This window comes from Pteropus vampyrus, unplaced genomic scaffold (genome assembly GCF_000151845.1).
Source record: "Pteropus vampyrus isolate Shadow unplaced genomic scaffold, Pvam_2.0 Scaffold397, whole genome shotgun sequence".
NCBI lineage: Eukaryota > Metazoa > Chordata > Mammalia > Chiroptera > Pteropodidae > Pteropus > Pteropus vampyrus.
The window spans coordinates 316,528-340,777 of record NW_011889178.1 but is presented as its reverse complement, the minus strand read 5'-3'; the positions used below and the strand labels follow the sequence as shown (position 1 = coordinate 340,777).

At 37.7% G+C, this 24,250-nt stretch overlaps 1 protein-coding gene across 1 annotated transcript in view; it reads left to right on the top strand.

Moving 5' to 3' along the window:
- The window catches only part of ARL15 (ADP ribosylation factor like GTPase 15), a 386,031-nt gene extending 365,424 nt beyond the window's left edge, over positions 1-20,607 (top strand). The window contains exon 5 of the mRNA XM_011380605.2: positions 17,879-20,607. Coding sequence (XP_011378907.1) covers positions 17,879-18,031 — 153 coding nt within the window. The 3' untranslated portion in view covers positions 18,032-20,607. The remainder of the gene's footprint in view (positions 1-17,878) is intronic.
- Positions 20,608-24,250: the final 3,643 nt, after the last annotated feature.

Here is a 24,250-nt window from a genome sequence, read left to right as displayed (position 1 = left end):
GTAAGGGATTTGATCTACTGAAGAATTTCTTCTTATTGTGGTACATAAAATCCATTCTTAAAATGAGTTAACTTCAGTTGAGGTTTCTTATCCTGAGACAATTCTGATAAATTGCAGTCCACATACCATCATAACAATGTTAACAAGTACTTTTAAGAAGCCCCTAAAGTAGTAAGAATGACTCAAGACTGGTGACTTTCAGTGAAACTTGGTGTGTTCTTTAAAATAATAATGCCAAGCAAAGAGATCGAATGTTATTATTCAATTCTAGATGGAGGTGTCACTTTATTTCTAGTTGTTTATATAGGCCACTGGTTCTGTCTACAAAGAACTTAAAGTGACTCCCATGGAAATTATAATAAATTGACATAGAAGATCAGGACAAAGAAAAGCAGGCTGTGATAATACCAACCCTATGGGCCAAGTCACCGCTCCAGTTTGGTTTCATATTTAGTGCTCTGAGTTTCTGAAAAATAAAAATGTAGGGGAATCATGATCTGTGACATATTTCTTATTGGAAAAGAAGGAAGATGTGTCTTCTACAGGGAAGATACAGGCTGTTCTAGTACAGTTCTAAAAGGTTTTTTTCTATAAGAGACACTTAATGCTTTAATGAATAATCAATCCATGACAACATTTTTATAGTAAATGCAGTTCTGAATTTTTTGTGGCTTTTACTTGTGACGACATTAAGTAAAGGCCCTAGTATTAAAATGCCATGGCGTGAGGCAATTTTATAGCCTTCAGCAGGCTATCCTTGAACTATATTCAAGGACAGCATTGGACATCTTGTAGAGGAAAATGGATGGCCTGGCCCTTTAAATGATCTTCTCTAAATATTACTTCTCTCTGAAGGGGATCTGAGGGAGAGTAGTAAGTAGGAGGTTTTATTTCTTGTCCAGGACCTGAAGAGCTGGTACTATTGATTGTGGGAAATCCACGTATGAACTTTGTAGCCTGGCAAGATGGAGTTGGATTTTCAGTTGCGAAAGTTAAGAATCCTGAGTGACGTTCTCGCCTGCCTGGAAGGTCACCCATCTTCCAGAAGTGGACACATGGTTATAATCTAAATCAATTGTTATTGATTTAAACCCCCAAAATGCTTAGATATGATAAAAACCCATATTTAACTGTGATGGTTAAAAAGCAACTATATTTCTTTTTGTCACGTAAGTAGATACTATGAAATATAAGGAGAATTTTTATTGGCAGCGATTGTTTTCCTCATATTCATACAACAGATGTTTATTGAACCTCTAGTATGAGCCAGGTTACCTTTCTGTATCTGTCTCTGCATACAGGCAAATTTTTATTTTCTTTTCTGCTCTTCGATTTGTTCACATACGTGTTATTGTATTTGTTTTTTAAACTGTAGGGGCTTATTGCTTCAAGTTCAATAATTCAGAGGTATATTAAGAAAAAGTTAATAATCTTTATTCCACATTTACTCCTTAATGTTACCATTCACTGATATCAGTTTGATGAGGCTTCTTCCATACCTTTCTCTGTGCTCAAATAACATTCTCAACTGTTCACATGTGTCTAAAACTTAAATGTATAATAATGGCGATTTTTTTTTTTTTTTATGGAGCCGGCAAGTAGGAGAAATTTTCCCCTAATTATAATTGATTTTCTGTAATGTACTTATTTGCTCTGTTTTATCTTGAGGGGTGGGAGAGGAGGTATTGCTCTCTCTACAGAATAACTTAGAAGCTAAAGACCCCACCTTTCCTGTTTTGAACAGGACCAAACTTGGCAGAATGTCATAGGTTTGTACTTTCCTGATGACGTCAACTTTACTCTGATGTCACCTTCTGTTTGTGTCTGTGTAATAGAAATTAGATGTGCTCATTAATTTTGAGACTGGCTCCCGTATCATAGTATCAGATCTAAATACATACTAGGCACCCTTCTCAAAATTCGATGCTTGAGTATTCCTCCACTGAACTTTTGTTCAACAGAAAAGTAATCTGTTTTATAGTATTACTTGGTATGCATTTAGTGAGTATACAGAATTCTAGGAACAGCATGACCTTAAAGTTTCAAAAAGAAAGATTTAGATAATCTGAATATATAATTGTATTCATATATACCACTTATATTCTTATCACTTATATAGGTATATATATCACTTATATATAAGCATCACTTATATATAATTATATATATCACATGTATGTATATCACATATGTAAATATACATTTATATATATCACAGAATATATATCACTTTTATACCTATGATAATACTTGAGGATGATGATAAGTCTGAAACAAAATGGATAACTGCTGAAAAAACAGGACTACTTTGTGGGAAAGCTTATATAGCAGTGGTATTCGAAACATTTTTAGATGCCTAAGTCTTTCAAAGAATCTCTGAAATACTATGTGCCGAGAGTCTTTTCCATGTTTAAAAGTTGTTAGACATTGCTAGCCCTTACCCAAGAAAACTAAACACACACACATACTTTCCCAAAATTTTGCTCTCAAACCTGAAGACCAGTAATTATAGATATTGTTATATGTCAGTAAATGAACACTGTTGCAAGGGATGTCTAAGAAAGCAAACTTTAGTGTTCCTGTTTTACATATGGAGAAATGGATGGAATGTGGAAGGTATAGGAACATAGAGGGAAAAGTTCCAAGGCAGGGAGGTCATTTAATAGTAAGCGACTATTAAAAAGTAGATCCCCTGCCAGGAGACTGTACTTCTCTCTAGCTCCATGAAACAATGTCAGGATGGCCACCCTCTCCTGGAAACTTAAAGTAACCTGAAGGGAGAGGTAGTGGCTTCACTGCTTCCAGTTGGTTAATCCTCTCTCTGTCAATCACTTGCGTACTATCTGAATAGACTATAAATTCACATTTCTGGAGCCACATGGTCAAAATAGCACTTTATATTCAGTGTGAAATTCTTAAAATGAAACCCAGCTGGCAGATGGGAAGGATTGCGGGGGAGGGGAATATTGGGTATGCAAGGGGTTCATAATTTTCCAAAGAGCTTTTTTTATGCTTTGTGCAGATATAGGAATATTTTTAAACATCTATGATACAGCAAGAATGAATTTCTTAACCATAAGAGTAATTTATAATATTCCATAAAAATATAAATACCATGAAGATAGTTATACAAGCCATTCCAGAGCCTTGCCTCTAAGGATAGAGTAATTTGCTTATTTAGAGAACTCTTTTCAATTGTAATTAATAAATTATATCTTTCAACATTTTAAATAAGTCCTTGGCTTAATAGCCTAATTCAAGAGAGAGACAGAGAGACAGAGAGACAAAGAGCGCAGAGCTAGTTTAGTACACTTCCATCTAGATCTCTTGTCAAGAGCTTCCGCTCATTATGTTGTACATGTTTATCTGTTCCATTTCCTTCTCTTTTCCAGGTTGTGTAGGAAATATCCCAAGTCTTGGTGATTTACAGGGTCAGCGGCCACGCCGGAACCGGGCAAACCCCATTCCAGAACATGCGTTTAGTTACTGATTTAGTTGGTTTTAGTTACTGATCCAAGCCTTGTAACCCTTAGGTCATGCCAGATATCTTTACAATTTATCAAATCAGGTTGCCTCTTCTAACAGCACCAAAAAGCAGTTCAACCTGTGACCAGGTTACTGCATACTTGGAGTGTGTGGCTTCTTATAGGAAGTCAGAATTTGAATATTTCAGCAGCTGCAAGAGATTTCACCTTATCCATATGTTTTATGAAAACTGTGCTACATTTAACTTGCTAAGAAGTGTGCAGGTTACATGTATTGTTTATCTGAATGAGAAGCTGCAGTCAAATAGGCAAGAATTTATATCTCACTATTTCTCTAGAGCCACATCTTTCTCATCTTTGTGAGAGATCAGATGTCATGAATAGGCACCTAAAATTTACAAACCCTGCTTCAAGGACTCTGAAGCCTAGATCCCCTTATGTTAACTCTGATGAAGATAAGGTACCAGATAATTCAGTCACTGAAAATAAATACACAGAAGTAAATGCCATTTGCATACATCATTTTATATTCTATTATTGATGCTTAACTTAAAAATAGCCAGCATGAGCCACCATTTGTCAGGTATTGGCATTATATGATTTTTATTTTCAAATGCTATGATAGAATTGCCATCTTACTAATGAAAAAATCAATGTGGTAAGGATGGAAAGAAACAGATAATAATTTCAAAATATGTAGGACTGTTTCTGCAAAGTGCTAAGTTTGCCTGTTTCCTAGAGAACGGTTGGTTAAGTGTGGGAGATAATAATCCAGAGCATTGGCAATGAGAAGCTCAGGGAAATTTTCCTAAAGAGTGTACTTTATAAAGTTGTTTCCACTTCTTTGAGTCTAGAAAATGGAAATAAGTTCGATTTAGAAAATATTTTATAAATGCATTCAAAATAAGGTAATGTTTATTTTTTAAGGATACTGTATTTAATAATGAGGTATCCAGTTGTAATTATAATTTACCTTCATAGCTGTAATTGTTTCTACAGGAAACTACAAGAGTGTGAGTGGGTATGAGTATGGATTTGAGTTTTTTAATTTTGTTCATTTATACTCCACTTTCACAAAAAGATTTGAGGTGATAGACACTAATATTGATTCTGACAGTGGACATGATTTTATGCAACACTCTAAACTTCAGACTGAAATTGGTATTAATGACTTCCCCTCTGAAAAGACTTTTGATTCAACAGGATAAAAAGTACAATTTGAAATACACAATTAAACTCCCTTCCCTTATCTGTATTGATCTGAACTGGTAGTTGAACAGTTCATCAAGAGTTGGTTAAAGTTCTTTGTCATTAAAAAAAATAAATGTATACCCTAAATATTTTTATTTTAACTTAAAACGTACAAATGGTACTTACCAATCTTTTGATATTGGGCCAAGGCCCTTCCTCTGAGTATGTGGCCATTAATCAGAGTTCTGTATTTCTTGCATAAAACACAGCCATTACCTATGATTTTCAGCTCCTGTGTCTTTAAAATGGAACCATAAGTTAAAGACATATGGGCCGTCATCTGCACTTCCCTTCCAGTCCTTCATAGCCATCTCACCTAAATCTAATTCAACAGCAGTTTGTTTTTAGTGACTTACCTCTGTTGAGTTCCTTGAACATATTACATTTAGTTTTTCACAGAAATAGAAATTCTCCTTTCAAGTTCATATTTCACTGGTGTCACATTTAATTAAATTATTTAGTGATGATAACAAATATGATTGCCTTCATGAGAGCTGGGAAACAAGTCAGCAGCAGAAATGAGCAGACGTGACAGAGAGCAGTCCCCACTGGTCATGAGCATCAAGAACGTGGCCGGCATCATTAGGGCATTGTATCCACCGGGTGTGGCCATTCATTGTGTAAACAGCATCAATCATTGTCTTGTACTAGAGCAGTGAGGACTCAGATAATCCTAATCGATTAAGTAGAGGTTAATCAAGAGAACTTTTATCCTAACTATGAAATTTTGTCTGGAAACCAGTTAAAGATGTGTCTTTATCTGTATCCGCTCAATATTTAACTCATACCGGTCCATCAGTCCCTCTTTTGGGTCAGTTATGTGGCAAATATTATTATTGCTGTGGTTCCTGCTTTGAATTCATGGTACTATTTGTACCTGACTTTAGTTACTTACGTACGTACTTGATATCTGTCAGTCTCTTCCACTGCTGTGTATACTTCACAAGGCCTAGGACTTGTTATATGCACCTTTGTGTCCCCAGAGCCAGAATGTGTAGAATGATTGGAAATGTGGCTGTTTCCTTCAGTATACTTCTTCCAGCCCTAATTTAATTGTTCTGATTTGTCTCCACTAAGATCTGTTGATTTCTACTTTGAATAAGAAACGAAAGAGTCTGTGCCCAGACTGAGGCGCTCTGATGTTGCTCCTAATCTACCTTTTCACTCCAGCTCCTAAATCTCCTCTTGATTCCCGGGAGGGAGCCTGATGGTTTGGGCCGATAAACCATAGACTGAATCATTAACAGGGTCTTTGTTCATTGGCTTTTTGCCTTCTAAAGATCAGTTCAGAGCCCAGTTTCTCAGCCTCTCAGCATTAGTGACATTTGGGGCTAAATAGTTTTTTTGCTGGAAGGAGTGGGGAAGCCGTCCTGTGCCTCAAAGGATGTTTAGCGCATCCTTGACCATCGCCCACCAGATTCTTGTAGCACCCAACTTCCCCCAACCCCCTAGTCGTGACAAATAAAAATATCTTCAAACATTGCTAAATGTCCCCTGAGGGATTAGACATTTCCCCTCCCCCACTGAGAACTGGTGGTTGAGACAGCCCTGGATTGACTACCAGGACCCAATGCCACACTAACAACCCTGTGGTGAATCTGGTCAGTGGCTTTTTGAACCTTCATTTCTGGTGTTCTTTTTATGTCTGATTGTAATGTTCTCCAGACTTGTCTTTCACGTGCTTTATTCTGAGTTCAACTAGTCCTGTGTGGGTTTTTTTGGCTAAAATTCCTTAGGACAGATTACCACTCAGCTTTTCTTTTCTCAGACTGCCTGTAAGCCTCTTTCCAAGCTCATATTTCTCAGTTGCCAGGATATTAGGCTCCTGGCTGTATTGCCAGCAAAAAAAGAAATTCTCTCCCCATGACTAACAACATGGCAGTTTGTTACAAGGCCATTTGTTACCTGTTCCCCTTGTGTAGATGTGTTATGGAGGCGGCCGTCAGCTTTTTTTGCCCTTCCCCCCATCTTTCCACGCCTTCCTGTTTTTCCTTTTCCTCCCAATGTTTCCATGGTGGCCCCTTGCAGGAGCCAGAGGACAAACTGCTGACAGGAACATCCCTTGAATATCTCTGCATCTGGACAGGGCCATTGGCACCCTCCACTGGCGGCTGAGCAACCCGAGGCTTGCCATATTTGACTGTCTCCTGTTTAAGGCCCAAGAATTTGATTCTGCTCCAACGTCTAAATGTTGCCGCTGTTAGGACAGAGTGCTGTCATAGTACCACAAGGCCAATATTAAACATGTTTATTTGGGTTCCATATATTAACATTTTAATTTGTTTCTACTATTGCCGTTGCTTTCTCATACACATGGCTGTAAGAATGAGATAGGGGATATAGAGTCCATTACAAAAGTCAAATAAACTAGACGATATAAACTATTCTTAAAAGATTTTTGTGTCTTTAACAAGCTTTAGCCATTGTCTAAATATATTTCTTTCCCTAATATTTTGTCAAGTAAAAGAATCCTTTGAGTTGGCCAACTGATAGTGGTTGAGCGAAGTGCATTATGGGTACCAGTATTGAATAAGCGGGGATAAGAATTACACCCGACAAAATCAAAGCGTGTTCTCCCAGTTGTCTGATCAGACAGAAATTGATCGAAGTGTATTTGTGGTATAGAGCCTCGTATAACAGGAAACCCTGTATATGAGGCATGACCAAAAACCGATTTTAAAATATACAGTAGTTTCTTAAGAAAATTCAAAATATGAAATAGTATAGTGATTGTTGTTCATGTGTCAGCTAACATCAAGTTACCTCAACGTTTTTAGTAAAGTCTGTCTTTGGGGATGAAATGGGTTGTTCACTCTAAGGCAAATGTTGGATTTGAAAAATACCAGACTCAGGGTCTTCTTTCTCTCATGCCATTTTGCAGAATCACAGGCTGTGGTGAAAACCAGTGCAGTTCTGTAACACAAAGGCATAAATTCTCAGATTGGAGGGTCCTCAGAGTACATCTACCAATCCCAACCTAAACATTTAGCAAGGCGGAGGAGGAATAACCTAATTGTGTTGATCGATTTCAATTACTGAGGCAGTAATTGTGAGTAATTGATGAGATTTTTTTTCCCCCAATACCTCTTAAATCCATAAGATATGGAATTTATATCTTCAACCTGCACTTTACAATACCAGGATATCTACCCACCCTCCCACCTACCCAGACATTTCAGTATGCCCAATTAATGAATATTAAGTTAAAAAAATAACGTTAAAAGAATCAATTTCATGGTGAATGCATCTAGTTAAGCAAGCCATTTAAACAACATTTTACTCGTGTGTAGCAGACCGTTTTATAAGTTACTGATAGCTTTACAAGCCTGTGTTTCAGACAAGCTAATTGGTTGTCTCTGATGTGTTTGGGACTTTCACTCATTAATTCTTCTGTCTAGTACATACTTGACTAGCTCTCAAATATATAGGTAGAGCTTTTTAAACGACCATTTTCTATTGCCAGGAAAAGTTTTTTATAGATAGATTTCTTTCTACTTACATTTGCTTTCTCGAAATAAAGGTAAATCATAACTGAATACTAATTCCAAACATGGAAGATACAGAATCAAGTATAACCCACTTAACGTGGTCATTACCAAAAACTGAATGCTCTTTTGAAAGAGTGGAATAGAAATGATTATAGAAAGGAAGAAGGGAAGAGAAAAAGCAAATGGTGTGTTGTTGAAAGCTGGCTGCCTCTGTAATTAATGACTGTGTTATTGATGTTGTTGAAAAATCCGATGCCTGCACCTGCATGCAAAGACAAGTGTACCGATGCTTCTCTTTTTGCATATGTCAGTGCTTTCCATTCTCTGAAATAAGAATTAGGTGCTTTGTTTGGACACAGATTAAAGGAATAGCTCACAACATAAGTGTCCCATGGGTCTTGAGATTTCTGGAATGGTTCTATTTTCCATGATAGGTTGTTTACTTATCTGTTTGCAAAATAATTCGTTATAGTTGCCTGTAGGCATATGTATAATAGAGTTTAAACCAATTAGACTAGACCTACAGTTTTGAAACTGTCCATGAAATCCCACCTCCTGCATGAAACCTTGACCCGATTAATTGTGAAGAGTGGGAACTTATCTCCGATATTCAGTTTCATTCCTTTACCTACATTTTAATACGGGATGAAATATAGTACAAATTTTGTTTCCCTTTTCATTATCATTTCGGCCCTTTAAATTTGTTTAAAATTAAATAAGTGAGTATCCTCTTTATGTCTGGCATTGTACTGGGTACATTGGACAATACAAAATAATGTTTTATTGTCTATGCCCTCAAGGAACTGAGGACTCATACATATGAAAAACTTTGAGAGTATTCCTCCAAATCTGTGTAATCCTAGTGAATCTGGGTGAAAATGGAGTTCACCACAGACTTGTGGCGATGCTTAAGCCCCACTGAGTCTTGATGTCCTAACCCATTTATTTATACAGTAATTATTTCTAATGCCTGTTATAAGGAGAAAGTAATGGCTCATTGTAACTGAATTTATAATAGGCAAAAACTAGAAACAGCCCAGATGTCCATCAACTGATGAACATGGATAAATAAAATGTGATATATGCATATAATGTAATGTTATTCAGCTATAAAAAGGAATGAAGTTCTGATACATGCCACAACATGGTGAACCTTGAAAATACTATGCTCAGTGAAAGAAGCCAGACACAATTGAATTTAAAATGTGTAAGTGATTTCAGAATTGGCCTTCTATGTAAAAAGGTATGAGATTGCAGTTAAGCTTATGAATAGTATTAGAATAGAATGTACCAGAACTTGAAAGTCATTGAATTTATAAATTTAATGGAAGAAATTTTTAAGAATTCTTATTGGAAGAAGAAGAAGAAGAAGAAGAGGAGGAGGAGGAGGAGAATCTTAACTATTTGAGAATGTTTTGATTATTAGATGGTCTAAATGCTTTAAAAGGAAGTTGAATATATTAAATTTATAAATGGAGTTTTGAGACATTTAAGAGTGGTTAATTAAATTTATAAGTGGACCTAAAAAGTATTCAGCCTCCTGAAAGTATTGTCAAGATTTACCAGATGTATAAATCGAATGTTAAGATTTTAAGTTGATTATAATCACTTCAGATGAAAGTAGATTTCATATATTATAAATTTAATGAATTGTATATTCCATTTTAAAACTCAAAATAACAATAATTAGTATTGCTGTGCACTAAAAGCCATTCTTAAGAACACCAAAAACCCCAGACTGACAGGTCACGCAGTGACCCTGGCTAGTTCTTTTAGCCTTTCGAAAGTTTCCACGTGAAAGAACCCAGGGTGAACAGAGAGGAAAAAAATACAGCTTTGCTGAGAGATGACCCTTCTGCCTGTTCGAGTACAATCCAGAGCATCTGAAATCATAAATGGAGCCTGGCCAGACTGGAAAAGCCAACTTCTTTGTCCCCCTAAAGTGTGAGCCAAAGTGGGGAAGCAAAGGGTTGACAAGTGAAGTCACACTGAGGCCCAGAAAGCCAGCTGCCCAGGCACCTCCCAGGCCCTCCTTGTACCCCTCCTGGACAAAGCAAGGAGCCATATAATACGTTAGGCCGGGGCTTGGCAATTTTTTTTTTCCTATAAAGAGCCAAACAGTAACTGTTCTAGGCTTTGTGGTACATACTGTCTCTGTGTTCGTAACTCAGCTTCGCCATTGTAGCATGCGTGCAGCCATAGATAAGTGAATAAGCATGGCTATGTTCCAGTAAAACATTATTTACAGGCAATTTATAGCGTCCAGGGTGCTAAGGAGGCAACCAACCATGGGTAATATGACTAAGGTCAGTTCTACTTTTAAGGATCTTCTGTAACAGTAGGGCTTCCCCTTGAGACGAGGGGAGGACATCAGCTGAGACTTAATATACAATAAATTTATAGGTTGATCCTTTCCACCTGTGGATGGAGGGGCCTTGGGGCAGACTTAAGAGTTGGAGCAAAGGCCTGCATGCAGGAATCACTCCAAGCTGTAGCAGGCCAGATAGAACAACTAGAGGAAAAGAGGGTGCAGATAAAGGATTACTGGGTATTTTTCCTTGGTCCCTGAATACAGGAAGTGTCCATACCTAATCTGTCCCTCTCCCAGTGATTGTCTGATAAGCAAGCTGCTTGGATAGAATAAAACAACTCCCCTCCCCTAGATATATCAAAAAGAGAAAATAGATGTAGTTTGTTCTATACTTCTAGGTTAGCAGATTAAGCAAAAATAGGATTGCTTTTCGGACCCTAGGTTATACCACCAAAGCAAATGGGATCATTTTATTTGGCTCTCTGGGCTCTCCTGTGCAGTGGAAGACTGGGTTTCTATACAATTATTGTCACAACATAGAACATTCTATACACATCAGAGGTTACTGCCTAGACAGGAAGACTTCTAATAAGGACAAGTCTCAATCGCAGGTCATAACCTGTAGTCATTAGTCTGGTTTTTAATTATTTCAAGGTCAGGCAGGCTACATTTTGCTTAAGAAAGAAACCATCTTATCAGAACTACACTTTTATGTTACCCCTAGTGTTCTTGAAAGCAATCATCCGTTATAAATATACACTCCCAAAATCATATTGTGTCATTGGTTAACATCAAGTTGTCATTTTCTGGTCCCTATTAGTACTTAGTAAAAAGAAAAAGTATCTAGTCCGTGTTGTAATATTGTTGGAACTATGGCAAATTGGTTTTACTTGTATTTTTTTTTTTATTCCTGCCTTTAATGACATATTTAGTACCTTTCTAAGGATTTCAAAATCCCACAAGCAGTCCAATGAAAAGGCAACAGCTGGCAATGCTCTCTCTAGACTAACCTTTCTTTGAACAAGCTGCCAAGAATGCACTCCGAAGAATCTTAATGATGCCCTGCCACTTTATCTCCAGACCCCGTCCTAGAGCCACGGTGTGGGCAAAGTTCTCTCTGACTTTGGTGAAGGTTACTAAAGTCTGTCCCATGAGCTGCAATTAACACAGCAAAGATGGAGGGCCCCTTCACAAACATACATACAAGATGTATATACTCAGTGGTATGCTGGTAAGCATTCAACAACCAACTCTCTAGAAAGAAAAAGTCCTGGTTTGTTGCACTTGTAGATTTTCATGGTGTAAATACTCCAAACTGTGGCCAATTTCATGACTTGTAGGATTTGACACCTTTGTACCTGGAATTCAAAAGAGAAAGCACACAATCAGCATTACATCTGCTATAGTGATTAAAAGGACCTAGGGTGTAGATGAGCAAAGTCCTGTCTCTTTTTAACAGTCATGAGCAATATCCCACAGAATTCCAGAGTCCATTCAGGCTGTCTTAGCATCCTCTTAATTGGTGCCCTGAGGTGAATTTATCATCCAGACCATACTTTTACCGAAGAGTTCAAAACCAGTATGAACCTGTCTCAAAAAACATCATTCATATAGTTTTGTGAAAAATACAAATTATGCAGTGGACACATTGAAAATTACAAGAAAACCATAATGACAGCACTGGGTTCAAGATAGTTAACTGAGTTGTGCTCTCGCTTCATTCGTCAGCTTTCTGGTAAAAACCCTCACCTGCCACTCTCTTTCCTGACTTTCTGTATTTTCTTTACAATCCTCGCCCTGCAGTCTCTACCATCTGTCTGAGCGGCTGACCTATCACTGTCGGTTTGAAGGAGCTGAAGTTGTCAACCTAGAATCTGTGAGACCTGATTCCTTTTCTAGAGATGAAGGAAGAACATGCCTTTATTAACAGACTTCTACTGAGATACTGCTTATCAAATTGACTTACACGAGTTCAGAATTATTCAAGATAATCATATCCCTCTTTATTTGTATCAATTGCTTTTCTCCCCCTTGAAGTACAGTCAGAGCACTAGAAGTGAGTGAAAAAGCCTTTAGTAAACTGTACAGCATTCAACAGTTTATTATGGTCACTAAAAATCTGGGGTGGGGTGGGAAAACTTAAAATCTTATAATAGAAATGATGAGGGCAATCCCCTTGTCAGGCTGTTGTTTCTGTTTTGTTTCTGTTTTACAGTATGCTGCTCTAATCAGTGGAATCCCATATATTGGCAAATGGAATGCTCGTACAGGTGGCTCGTTAAAGCACACTCATGCCGTGTTCGCATGCTCATTCACGAAGTAGTGGTTGAATGAATGAAGTTATGGGAAGCCTACTTACAGGATGCAAGTTTCTGAAGCTCCTTATACTGATCCCGACCCCACCACAACCACCCTCAAGCTTAAGAGGGGTCCATTATAATCTGCCAGGTTTTTTGCAGAGGGAATCTGTGTTTGTGTGTAGATAGGGATCAAGGGAAGAATGGACAGAGCACATATCCAGCTTTTTATCTCCAGTGGTGAATGTGTATGGAAAAATAATCTTATATCCCTAGACAAGGGCAAGAAATGGCTGTGTCGATGGGAGCAGGACCACGCCAGGTGATAGTCTAAACATGGGAGGGGCATTTCTAGTTATAGCAGTGACTGGTTGGTGCTAATGGCATTGAGTTCACTAGAACTAAGAGTGACATATTCTAGGATGCATAACACAGTCCCGTGTAGTAAAGAAACTCTCACACACCCTAACTCTTTTTAATGTCTTACCACACATTCATGTGGGTCAAAGTATTGTTTATAAATCTGAGCTTAGAACTTAACCCTATGTCACGTAAAAACACTAAGTAATCCCTTCTGGACTGTTCTATCCTCCAGTTCCCCAGAGTGTTTAAAGGAAAACAAGGCCAACTCTGGGCACACACTACTTACATGGTTTAATAACAAAATGAGAAAAACAAGCAACTTATTGTTATAATTAAAATGAGGTTTGCAGGTTTTTAGAAAGGAAAGATATTATTGCAGCTCAGAAACGATTTTTGTGACTTCTAGAAATTTAGTCACAACGCGTCTGAAAGAATTGAAAATAAAATTTTTCAATGTGAAATTTGGGCAAGATAGGGAAATCAACGAGTATCATTACCACTCCATTAGAGGTCCTGTAAGTAGGAAAGTATTGTTTTATTATTTGTCTGCTCAAGGAAACATAAAGGACATCTACCCAATGAGTGGGTCTCCTGTGCTACGTAATGTCTCACAGGTTTAACAGCTGCTACAAACATTAGCCGCAATGAGATGGTGCTGATTTGTTTCCTGTTAAATTAGCACTTTACAGTAAAGGCAATGTGTGAATAATGGGATGCAGTAATGCATATCACACCGGGTTGCATGAGTGAAGAAGGGGTCTGATGACATAGCTAAAATAGGTTGGCTACTTATAGTGGCTTTGTTTTCCTATCTCTAGGGTGGACACAGGGCCACTAACAAATTCCCACTCTCTGTGGCTCTCCCGAAAATAGCTAAATGACCACAGGTTGCCAGGCAGCTGAATTCTGATGTCATTCCCCCAAGTGCCGTCTCTAGAAGCCAATGTGAAACAATCACTATCTCTATTCCAGCAGTTTCCAGTTAACCATGACATTTAAACAGCTGATAAACTATTTAAAAGACTGAGGTTCATTTTCTCTTGAGTTATTTAAAAAAATTCTTCATCTTGATAAGAAAATAACCTTTAAAAATTATACTCATCATGAAAAATAGATCCTCACATCATAGGCAGTTTTTTAAACCTTAAAAATAATATCATATGTAAGCATATGATTTATGTTGGTTACATTTTTAAAAATTATACCCCAGCACATAGAAGGACAAAAGAAAGCAATGGTGGACAAGTCAAATGTAATTTTCAATGTAATAATTGAACTGTAATTTTCAATGTAATAATACAAGGGATGTAAAATTTGAAGTTTGGGTTAATATAAGGAAACTAAGTTGAAATGTTATCCTATATAAAAAACATAAAACATAAAACATTGTGTAAAAAAAAAAAATGTCATCCTAAAGGAAAAAGTTCGAGTCAGAGCAATAAGTTTTCATTTTCTCCTCTCATGTATTATATTCTTTGTTTTTAGAAACATGAAACTCTGGGTAATGAAAAGCTATGTTCCAGGGACAAACACAGTCACTCACTGTACTTGAATATCACCGGAATGCCAAACTTGTTTTAAAGTTGATATTAGAAATGTAGAGTGGTATGGAATCCTTTGGATACTGGTAGGGTGAATGTGGCAGGGTTAGATGCCCACTTAGGTTACAGATCTGAAAATCTCAGGTTACCCAGCCATATTGTCAGCTTAACACCAGTAGGCTTCTTTATCTGTTGACCACACTGTAATCGAAGCTTCCATTTCCTTCTCATGTTTAATATTAAGCAAGAACAACTTCTGAAACATAACTACCTATCTTTATTATCTTCCAAGTGTGCCTACATGATAGACTATATTTTCAGTTGCCTGGAAACCAACCTAATGGGTAGCTAAAAACCTTACTGGTTTTTTTTGTGTGTCTGGTTTGTATGCAAAATATCTCAAATTATATTTAGTGATTAGTTAAATCTAACATTGCTTTCAAATTAGCTTTTAATGTGCTACCAGGATCAAGTCTATGACTTTTTTAAATGAACCATTCGGAGGAAGTATTGTTAGTAATATACACTTACTGCGTTTATCTTTTTCTTTATTATTAGTGAATTTCTTGCTACCAGTCCTCTTCCCAGTAATTAGCAATCCACAGAATGTTGTTCTTTTAAATTTGAGATTATAAAATGTAGCAAGGGTACAACTTCCTTCATGTACCAGATTTTGGATGTTACTTGATGCCCCATATTGATGGGAGGCATTCTTGATCAAATACTGGACAGCATTGTGAGCGCAGGGGTCCCCATTAGAGCTTGTCGGTGCAATTTGAAGCCTCACTTTGTGGGAGAAGCAAGACTAACATCTCTGATTTTAAACTCCTTATAGCAGCCAACTCCTCCTAGCTGTAGACTTAAGCGTTCCCCCACCCTAGCCCACCACCACCACCACCACCACCACCACCACCACCACCACCACCCCACCCCACCATCCCCATCCTATCGCCCCTGCCAACTCTTCTCTTCCCTTGCTGGCCGGGCGATGGCTTGCTTCGTCTGCTGCCTGGCAAGTCTTTCTTAGGTGGGTCAGGGTTGGTCCCTGGTGCTGGTTGTTATACAAGCAATTTCAGATTCTCTTGGAGGTTGTTTTCAGTGCCCTAAAGAAAAGAAACTGAAAGAATGGAGTTTACATTTTCCATAAGGGAGAATCCTCTTAACATAATTTGTAAAATAGCTACGGCAAAAATTGTTCTGAAGTCGTATACTTATTTTGTGATCTGTAAATGAGATTTTCGTTACTCTTCAGAATCAAAATGAATGAGAATCCTTCTATTCTTGAGATTTTTTTTTTTTTTTAGTAGTAGTATTTATTACAAATTTACAGACATCTATCCAAGGACTTTTGCGACACACTAGATCATGTTAGCATATTTATGGCTCCTAAATTAGCATAACATTTTAGTATTGTTTCTATTTTCTTGCTCATATAAAAACTGTACACACATATTAATGCCACTTGGAGTGGTTAATCTCTGCTGTTAACACTGGTCTGGTGCTTGCGATAATAAAGGCAAAATAAAACCACATTTAGGAATGGTATAAGATTGGGATACTTTTTTTTTCTGGGCCAGGAATTGACTAAGCTAAGACCTTGGCATTTTCCAAGGCACATGGGATTTATTGACAAAGAATGTCCAAACAGTGCTGCTTCTGACATTGATACTGACTGTATTTTATGTTATGTAAACCTTGCTGGGCTATAAATATACTGTTCTAGTGTGATGATGATGATGATGATAATGTGTGTGTGAGTGTGGTTTTATAAACTTTGTACTTTACCGTAGCCTTTGAGAGGAGATCATTCGTACTTTTGGAAGTCATGACAATTTGATATTTATTCAAAGTCAAGAGTTGGTAACCCTAGATGCTATTAGTATCCTAGCTGATACACTGAGAGACTTGTGACTGGTTATTAATCGAACAGGTATTTAAGATAGAAAGTACTCCACTCCACATACCAGTCCTAGGATCTTGATTTTTCCCCTACTTGAAAATTCAGGATTAGGAAGAAAAAAAGCTAGAAAATTTTATGTAATGCATATATATTTATACAAGTTTATGTAAACATATACATACACTCAGTTTTTATCCTCTTTCCTAAAAACCCACTTTCCTGGGTCTCAGAAATACATACTAGAAATTTAAGGGACTGAGAGAAAAGATTACTTAAATTATATTTTTTGTTTCATTTATATTTGATAGTCAAAATTATTGAGATTTGAGTAACTGATAGATTACATGCTATGTGTTGGCACTAATTTAATAAGTTAGCAAGATGATGTAGCAAAAGCTGCTCTGCTAGAGTTATTTTAATTCAGTTGAATCTTTTTTGGTGTCTGCAGTGTGTTTCACTCTGTGCCATAATACATATAATTCTTTCTTAGACTTTATCAGACCTTCCACGCCATTAAGTGTATGGATGGAATGGTGACTTGCAAGCAAGTCATTCACCCCAAAAGAAAACACTCCTGGGTCACATGGGGAAGGGAGGAAATTCCCCTTTCCCTCACCTGGTTCTTTTGGCTACCTGAATAATTCAATCAACAGGAGGCAAATTGACAAGAGAAAATCAAATTTAATATCAAGTACATGGGAACCCAACAAACACGAGAGTCAGACCCCACATACGTGAGAGGTTCAGAGATAGAGGGATTGAGATATATGACAGCCTGAGCTGGGGATGAGGTAAGGTGCTTTGGGGGCTTCAGAAGGTCATTGCAGGATGATAAGAAGAGCAGACATTTAGTAAATAGAGGTTTGTCTTACCCTATAGATAGGTCAAAAGAAGTTATCTCTGGTAATCTCTTTTGGGCAGGACCTCTAATTCACATTCTTCCTGGTAGTTGGGAGCAGGTGGCGGGGCAGAAGTTTCTCTTGAGCGAGAAGCTAATCTTGCCTTTTGCTCAAAGTAATCTGCATACCACTGAGGCACATCTTGGGGTGGCTCGTTTTGGACCCCCACAGTCACAACATATAATCCACATTATAACCACAGCCGTGGATGGGGAGGTCATAGGCATCACAGTTCATGTACGTTCTTCTTGAAACCTTCCTACTTCGTCACTCCCCACATTTTTGGTATGAGAAAGGTTCTGATATAATTAATAACATATTTATCTCCTCTGTCCCCCTTAAGGTCAAAAAATACTTTGAACTTGAACCACTTGCACGTGGAAAACGCTGGATTCTGCAGCCCTGCTCACTGGATGACATGGATGCACTGAAAGACAGCTTCTCTCAGCTGATAAATTTGTTAGAAGAGAAAGACCATGAAGCTGTAAGAATGTGAAATCTGGCAGAGAAAATGGGTTCCCAAAAGGCCTTGAACCTATCATGTTAGTTTCTCATTTTAATTTTAGTTTGGTATCAAGACTATAATGGCTTCAGTATCTATTTTCCTCTAGTTATCTCAGACTCTCATCTCTCTGTTAAAGTGAATATTGGTGAATTATCATCGGCATTAACGTCAAGTACACACTACTGAGAGAATTTATTCTCTGTTTACCACTAATTATCTTCACCGCATGTCTCTTCCTTCTGTTGTTCTAAGTGTTTCCTCTATACTCTGCTAAAATGGATGGAATTCATGGTTCACAGAAATCAGATCCCTGATGAAGGACTCAAGGAGACTCAGAACCTTGATTCATTTTCCCTGGGTTTGGGGTAGGGTGTTGCGTGACTGGGGCTTCCCAGAATATGTATATCATTTTCAAGATCTCTTTGGGGTTTTATTTTATTTTATCTTATTTTTTAGATTTTTTTTTTTTTTTTTTTGTATTCTGGCCTTATAGATTATGGGAGAAAAATGAGCACCAAAAACTCCAATTAATCACCTTACAAGAAAGGAATATCCTGCCATAGTAAAATTAACTTTGAAGAACTTAAAGACAAGATGCATGTTTTCTTCATTACATCTGAGTCTCACTCCCTCCCCTCTTTTAAGAACAAAGACATTATTTTAGTTTCTGAGAAGACTTAGAGGAAATTTAGGCACGATGCTTGTATCACTGATTACTATTTCATCAAGTCCTCAGATATTTTTTAATGGAAAGATTATCCTGCATAAAGTTAAGCTGCAACATAATGCAGGTATCTTTTTCTAAAAATCTTAAGTGTCTGATTCAAATAGAGAAAAGAATTTTTAAAATAATAGATAAAAATTTTTTAAGCCGCCAAATAAGTATAGTTCATACTGGCTAGAGTTTAAACTGGCATGGATTTGACAAAGATAAGAAAGATGGAATTATCTGTATTTCATTAAGTGCTAACATTAGTTTAATGGAGTCTGTAATGTCTCTATCTAGTAATGAAAGGTCTATCAGTATTTCTATTATAAACCTCTATTTTCAGGGGTTTCAGTGTGCCCTTAAGATATGCTAGGGCTATAGCAAATAAGTAATTTTAGAGCCCAGAGTCAGTCTTTGGAATGAAATTTGTTTTTCATTTAAGTTAAACGATAAAATTACATAGAGATAAATGTATAGTTTTACTAAAGTTTGGAGCCTTTGACCTTTTCTAAATCAGGAATAATCTGTGGATATTGAGGTTTATGGTTGAAATACTCTTTGGCACATTTTGCAGATTTTTAACCACTTAAAATACTAAGTGGCCAAATGATAGAAAACTGCTCCTTCACCTGAGCAATAAAAATACGTTTGTAATTTTTAGGTAGCATAGATCAGTTCTCAAATACCACGGACTCACACTGTATTACAGGGTGATGAAATAATACCTTGTCATTCTTCAGAAGATATGTCATTTAACTATAGCTTTTGTGGTTCAATCTTGTAGGCAGATTTTAATGAAATCATTACCTTTGAAACATCGAATACGTCTTTAAGCTTTTTTTTTAATTGAATGGATCAAAAATGATTCATATTCAATTTTATCTCCAGCATCTTTGAATATTTTTATACTGTGTAAAATCTGTGAGCAGCACAAAACTTTTATTCCAATGACCAGTTACACAATTCCTGTTTTTATTTTGTCCTGTTGTGCTCATCTTCTATGAAAAATAAATGATTATTAGGCATTGCTTTCTCTGCAAGTTCATTAAATGTAGAATGTTGTCTTTTTAAGATACTGTGGCTGAGTGCTCCTAAGCCATCTGTTAAATGACTTCCCGTTGTCTGTGTGTGTGTGTGTTCATGTGTGCGCCAGTGATGGGCTTCTTCTCAGACCTACGACTGTCTGCAGTGTCTCAGCCGTCAGAATGAAAACATTATCAATCAGTACCCAACAACAGCTGTTTTTGACAAGTTTCTGTCTGACGCCTAATGCTTTACAACTGTCAATAAGGCTCCTTCTTTGTCTAGCAGTTCGGAGCTTGCCGTCTTGCTGCTTCCGTGTGCGGCATCCTGTCCTTGTAACCCTAGAATTTGCCATGTTTTGGAAATCCACATGGGGGGAGGGGTGGGGGCTTGGACGGGCATGTGTGGGTGGATGGTGGGTGGTGGGTGTTGCGTGTATGTCGTGTTCCTACTTTTATGTAAAGTGCCACAGGTGTCTTAGGTTGCATATTCAAATATTATATAAGAGAAACAGTCTGTTATGTATTTCTTCACTTAGCTTCTTGTTATATTTATGGAAGTTACCAGTTTTTATATCTTCTTAGCTAAAGCAGTTGCCTTTTTGTAATGGCAATTAATTTATATGACAAAACTTTGTATCTACTGTAGTTTACAGCATCAGTTGCTAATTAACTGCCATATTGCCCTGTCTTTCTATTAAAAAAATACTGTATCTATACCTAAAGATTAACAGATTCATGTGGACAGTTAGTTGCCAGGCAAGAACTCGTATTGTCCGTGATTTATATATGATTGCCACTATCTTCAAATGAAAATAAACGCTGAGTAGAATTGATGTTTTCAGACTGACTCCTTTCAGCTTTAGCATTTGGGAGTCCCAGATTTCTGTTTACATTTGTGGTGCCTGCTTAAGTCTTCAAAATAAGTTCTGCTGCTCTTCAGTCAAAACAAATGATTAATTCGCATTTCCTTTGAAGCCACTGTGAAAACCTTAAAACACAGAAAAAGCAAGTATCTTTTCCAGTTGGTCTGTCTTCAGCAAAACTTCATTTTCATTGGAGCTATTCCTTCAAAATGAGTGAACAGAGAGTCAAGATATTAATATAAAGTGTCATCCTTCAATCAAGGCATCATTTTATATTTGCTGTAAAAGCAACTTTCTAAGAGTGGCTATTGGGTGCAGTGAACTATTTTCTTCAATGGTGATTGATGCCCTTAGGAAATAAGTAAATATTTTTAAGTGACTCAAGAGAAAATGATGCGTATTTACAGGTCCATCCTTAAGGATGAAAGTATTCTATAAAAGACAAAGAGAGTAAGAAAGAAAAATGAGCTAGATGGGAGAAGAGAAAGAAAAAAAAAGTGAAAAAAGAAACAAATATATAATAGAAGATGAAAAATTCAAATCCCAGCTCTTGTTCGGTCCATTATCCCGACACTTATGATTCGACTACACAGAAAGCTTGCAACACTTCAATTCTAAGCTGGGATCCAACCTGCATTCCTAGTTTTGTTCCAAGGTAGAGGATTAGCAGTTATCAAGTTCCTAAGCATCTCAACCTATCCAAGCAAATGTGGACAGACTGTGTAAGATTTTGAAGCCACAGGAGTTTTCTTAATGTCCAGATGGAATCTTCCAACTCGAGTGGAAATCAAATATTCGTTCCTGGCTTCATCGTCCTTATAATTTTGGAGCGCGTTTTCATTAACCTCCTGACCTGATATTGCAAACAGAAAGGAAAAGGTATGTGGAGTGAGGTGGAGAAGTGGGAGTTGCCCTTTGGGATTCCTCATTTTCAGTGAATTTGAAAGGGAGGGTCTGTCTTTGTTATGCAGAAACTTAAGGAACATAGGGATTCCCTGCCTTCTCTGTCCCCTCGCCTGGATCCTGGAGATCTGAAGTTCATGCTGTGAAATGCATTATCACATCATGTTGGGAATTCCTGGCTCCCATGGGTTCACAACTTTTGGTCAGCACTGAGTCAGCATGATTAAATGATTTGCATCTCAAGGGTAAAGGTTTTCCAACTCAGATGCTTGAAGTGACTGAAGAGCCCATAATTTGGCACCCTACCCCACCCCTACTCCACCCACCTCTTGCACTGATTTAGGAACTTAAAAAGGATCCCTTCTAAGACCCAGAAGCCTCAGAGGGGACATCAGTTTCCCCTCCCCTTTCTAATTCTCTTTGAATTAACTGCTAAATGAAAAACTTTCTACCCTACTATTCCATTGAAGCTGGAAATTCTGACATTTCATCGTAGGGGTTCATCTGTTTGTGACAAACTCTTCATAAAGTGACTTTCTGTGAAACCAATCAAAGAATTTAAAAGGCACCAAGAAGAATGTCTCCAACATATGCCTTATCTTCCTTTCCAGAACAGAGTGAAGTAAAAGGCATGTGATTTTTCTCCATTTTCTCTATATTCTCATCTTGCTTCACGAGGCGCGCTCTATTCACTGGGTGCTGATTTAGGAAGGTCAGCTACCATGTTCTTGGGCTTAGCTCGTGCCATCGGTCATATCATGCTTTCTCAAGTTCTCATGGGAGTTCCAATGGGATACCATATTTAAATCGTCACTTTTTACAAGGAAATAGTTCAGGCTTTGTGGTTTAAAACAACTTCACTCACCATATATACTTTGTGAGGTCACTGGTTTCTGTCTGGGGAATAAGGAAAGGGACTCCTCGATGTCATGCCTTGCTTGGCTCAGCCTGGCTTATGACCCAGTCAGACTCTTGTCTTCCCCTAACCCCCGCCACTTCTCTAGTAGATATTTCTACAACTAGGTACCAACTTGGGAACAGCCATCATCAGACTATACTTTTAAAAAATGATCTGCAAACTACCGAAGAATGATGAATTCCGTTTTTTCCCCTTTCTTTTTGGTTAAAAAATCTCTCCCTTGTATTCTGATACTCTCAAAATATTCTACACACACATTTCAGCCTGATTCTAGCAGCAACATTCCAACCATGGAGGTGAGTTGGCAATGTTGTCCCCAGAGAGGAAAGCCTGGCTCACATGCATGGGGCAGGGTACACACTGACAAACGAAAATAAACCTTGAATAAGCATCAGGTTCCCTGTCTCCTCGTGGTATATAGGGAGGTGGGGGAGCTGATCAGTTCAAAAAAGCCTAAGATCACTTACATCACAGGCACCCCTTCCTGTAGGTGTGAAATCCAGCCTAAAATGCCACAACCTTTGCTGACAAGTGATTCATTAAGACAAAGGCTGGAGCTCCATCATCAAACAGATGTCAGACAAAAGACCAAATGCCTATAAATGATTGCTCTGCAAGCCATGGAATGACTGGAAGACCTAGCCTAACGATACACCCCACGTCTGCACAAGCTTACAGAAGGCATAGGTGGTGGGGAGTGGGCGGGGGGGCTGTTTTGTTTTGTTTTCCAGGGGAGCTGTCTTTAAATGGAGTCTGTGAAGAAGGCAGTTTCTGGAGAGAAGGGAAACCTCAGTTCTCACCTGAGAGGCTCACGTCAAGAAGAATGATTTCTGGCTGGTTTGTATGTAACATATGTAAAGGTCGATCTGAAAAATGCATGTCAAGGGTACGCTGAAGGCCAGACTGGTATGATATGATATTAAATCATTAGACATATAAATATCAGAGTAAATTAAAAACGAGAAGATTTTGTTGGGACGGAAATCGCTCACCAAAAGGCAGAGACAGGAATGCAAACAGTAAGTCTGGCTGTCATTCTCCATAATCTGGAGCGAGTCAGGCTTGGCTCTGGACCTTCTCCGGTTGTTTTACAACTTTCCAGACATGGGGTGTATCAACCCAACACTTTTATTGAGCAGCTTCAATGGGATTTTTCAAATGGCACCTGGGCAAGATTCAATTTATCATTGTCCTTTTTACAGGTTTTATCTCACAATGAGAGATTTGGGTTTTAATATGTTGAGGGTTTTAATTTATCCATTCATTCAGTATGTTTTTATTGAACACCTATTATGCACCAGGCATTATGTAAGATAGATGTCCGGAATACAGCAGTAAATGGGACAGACTTTATACCTACCTTTGTAGGACCTGAATTCCTACAGCACTGGTCAAGTTGGATTATTTCTATGACTATAGAGATTTTTTTTATTGGGGGGGGCATTTTGTTATATCATAACTAATTTAATTTAAGTCACTAGGTTCTTTAATATTTTCTCTCGGTCCTAATTCCTGGTTTAATTTAACCATTTAAAATTTTAAATTGTCTTTGAATCCTGTTTAGTTTTTTGTGAGACCATTAATAAAACTAGAGCTCTAAACAGAAAAGGCTTTGCCTCCTTTTAGCTTCTTTCTAAATAGAACTCTGTAAAGCTATCACCTTTTATTCTGCTATTAAACTGCTTCAACAACGAAGCATGTGTCTAGCACACAAAAGTGCTTTCCCAGTGCAAAACCGAACTCTGCCAGTCACCTCCTGTTCTTTTCATCTTCCCTGTATTCAGAGGGCCT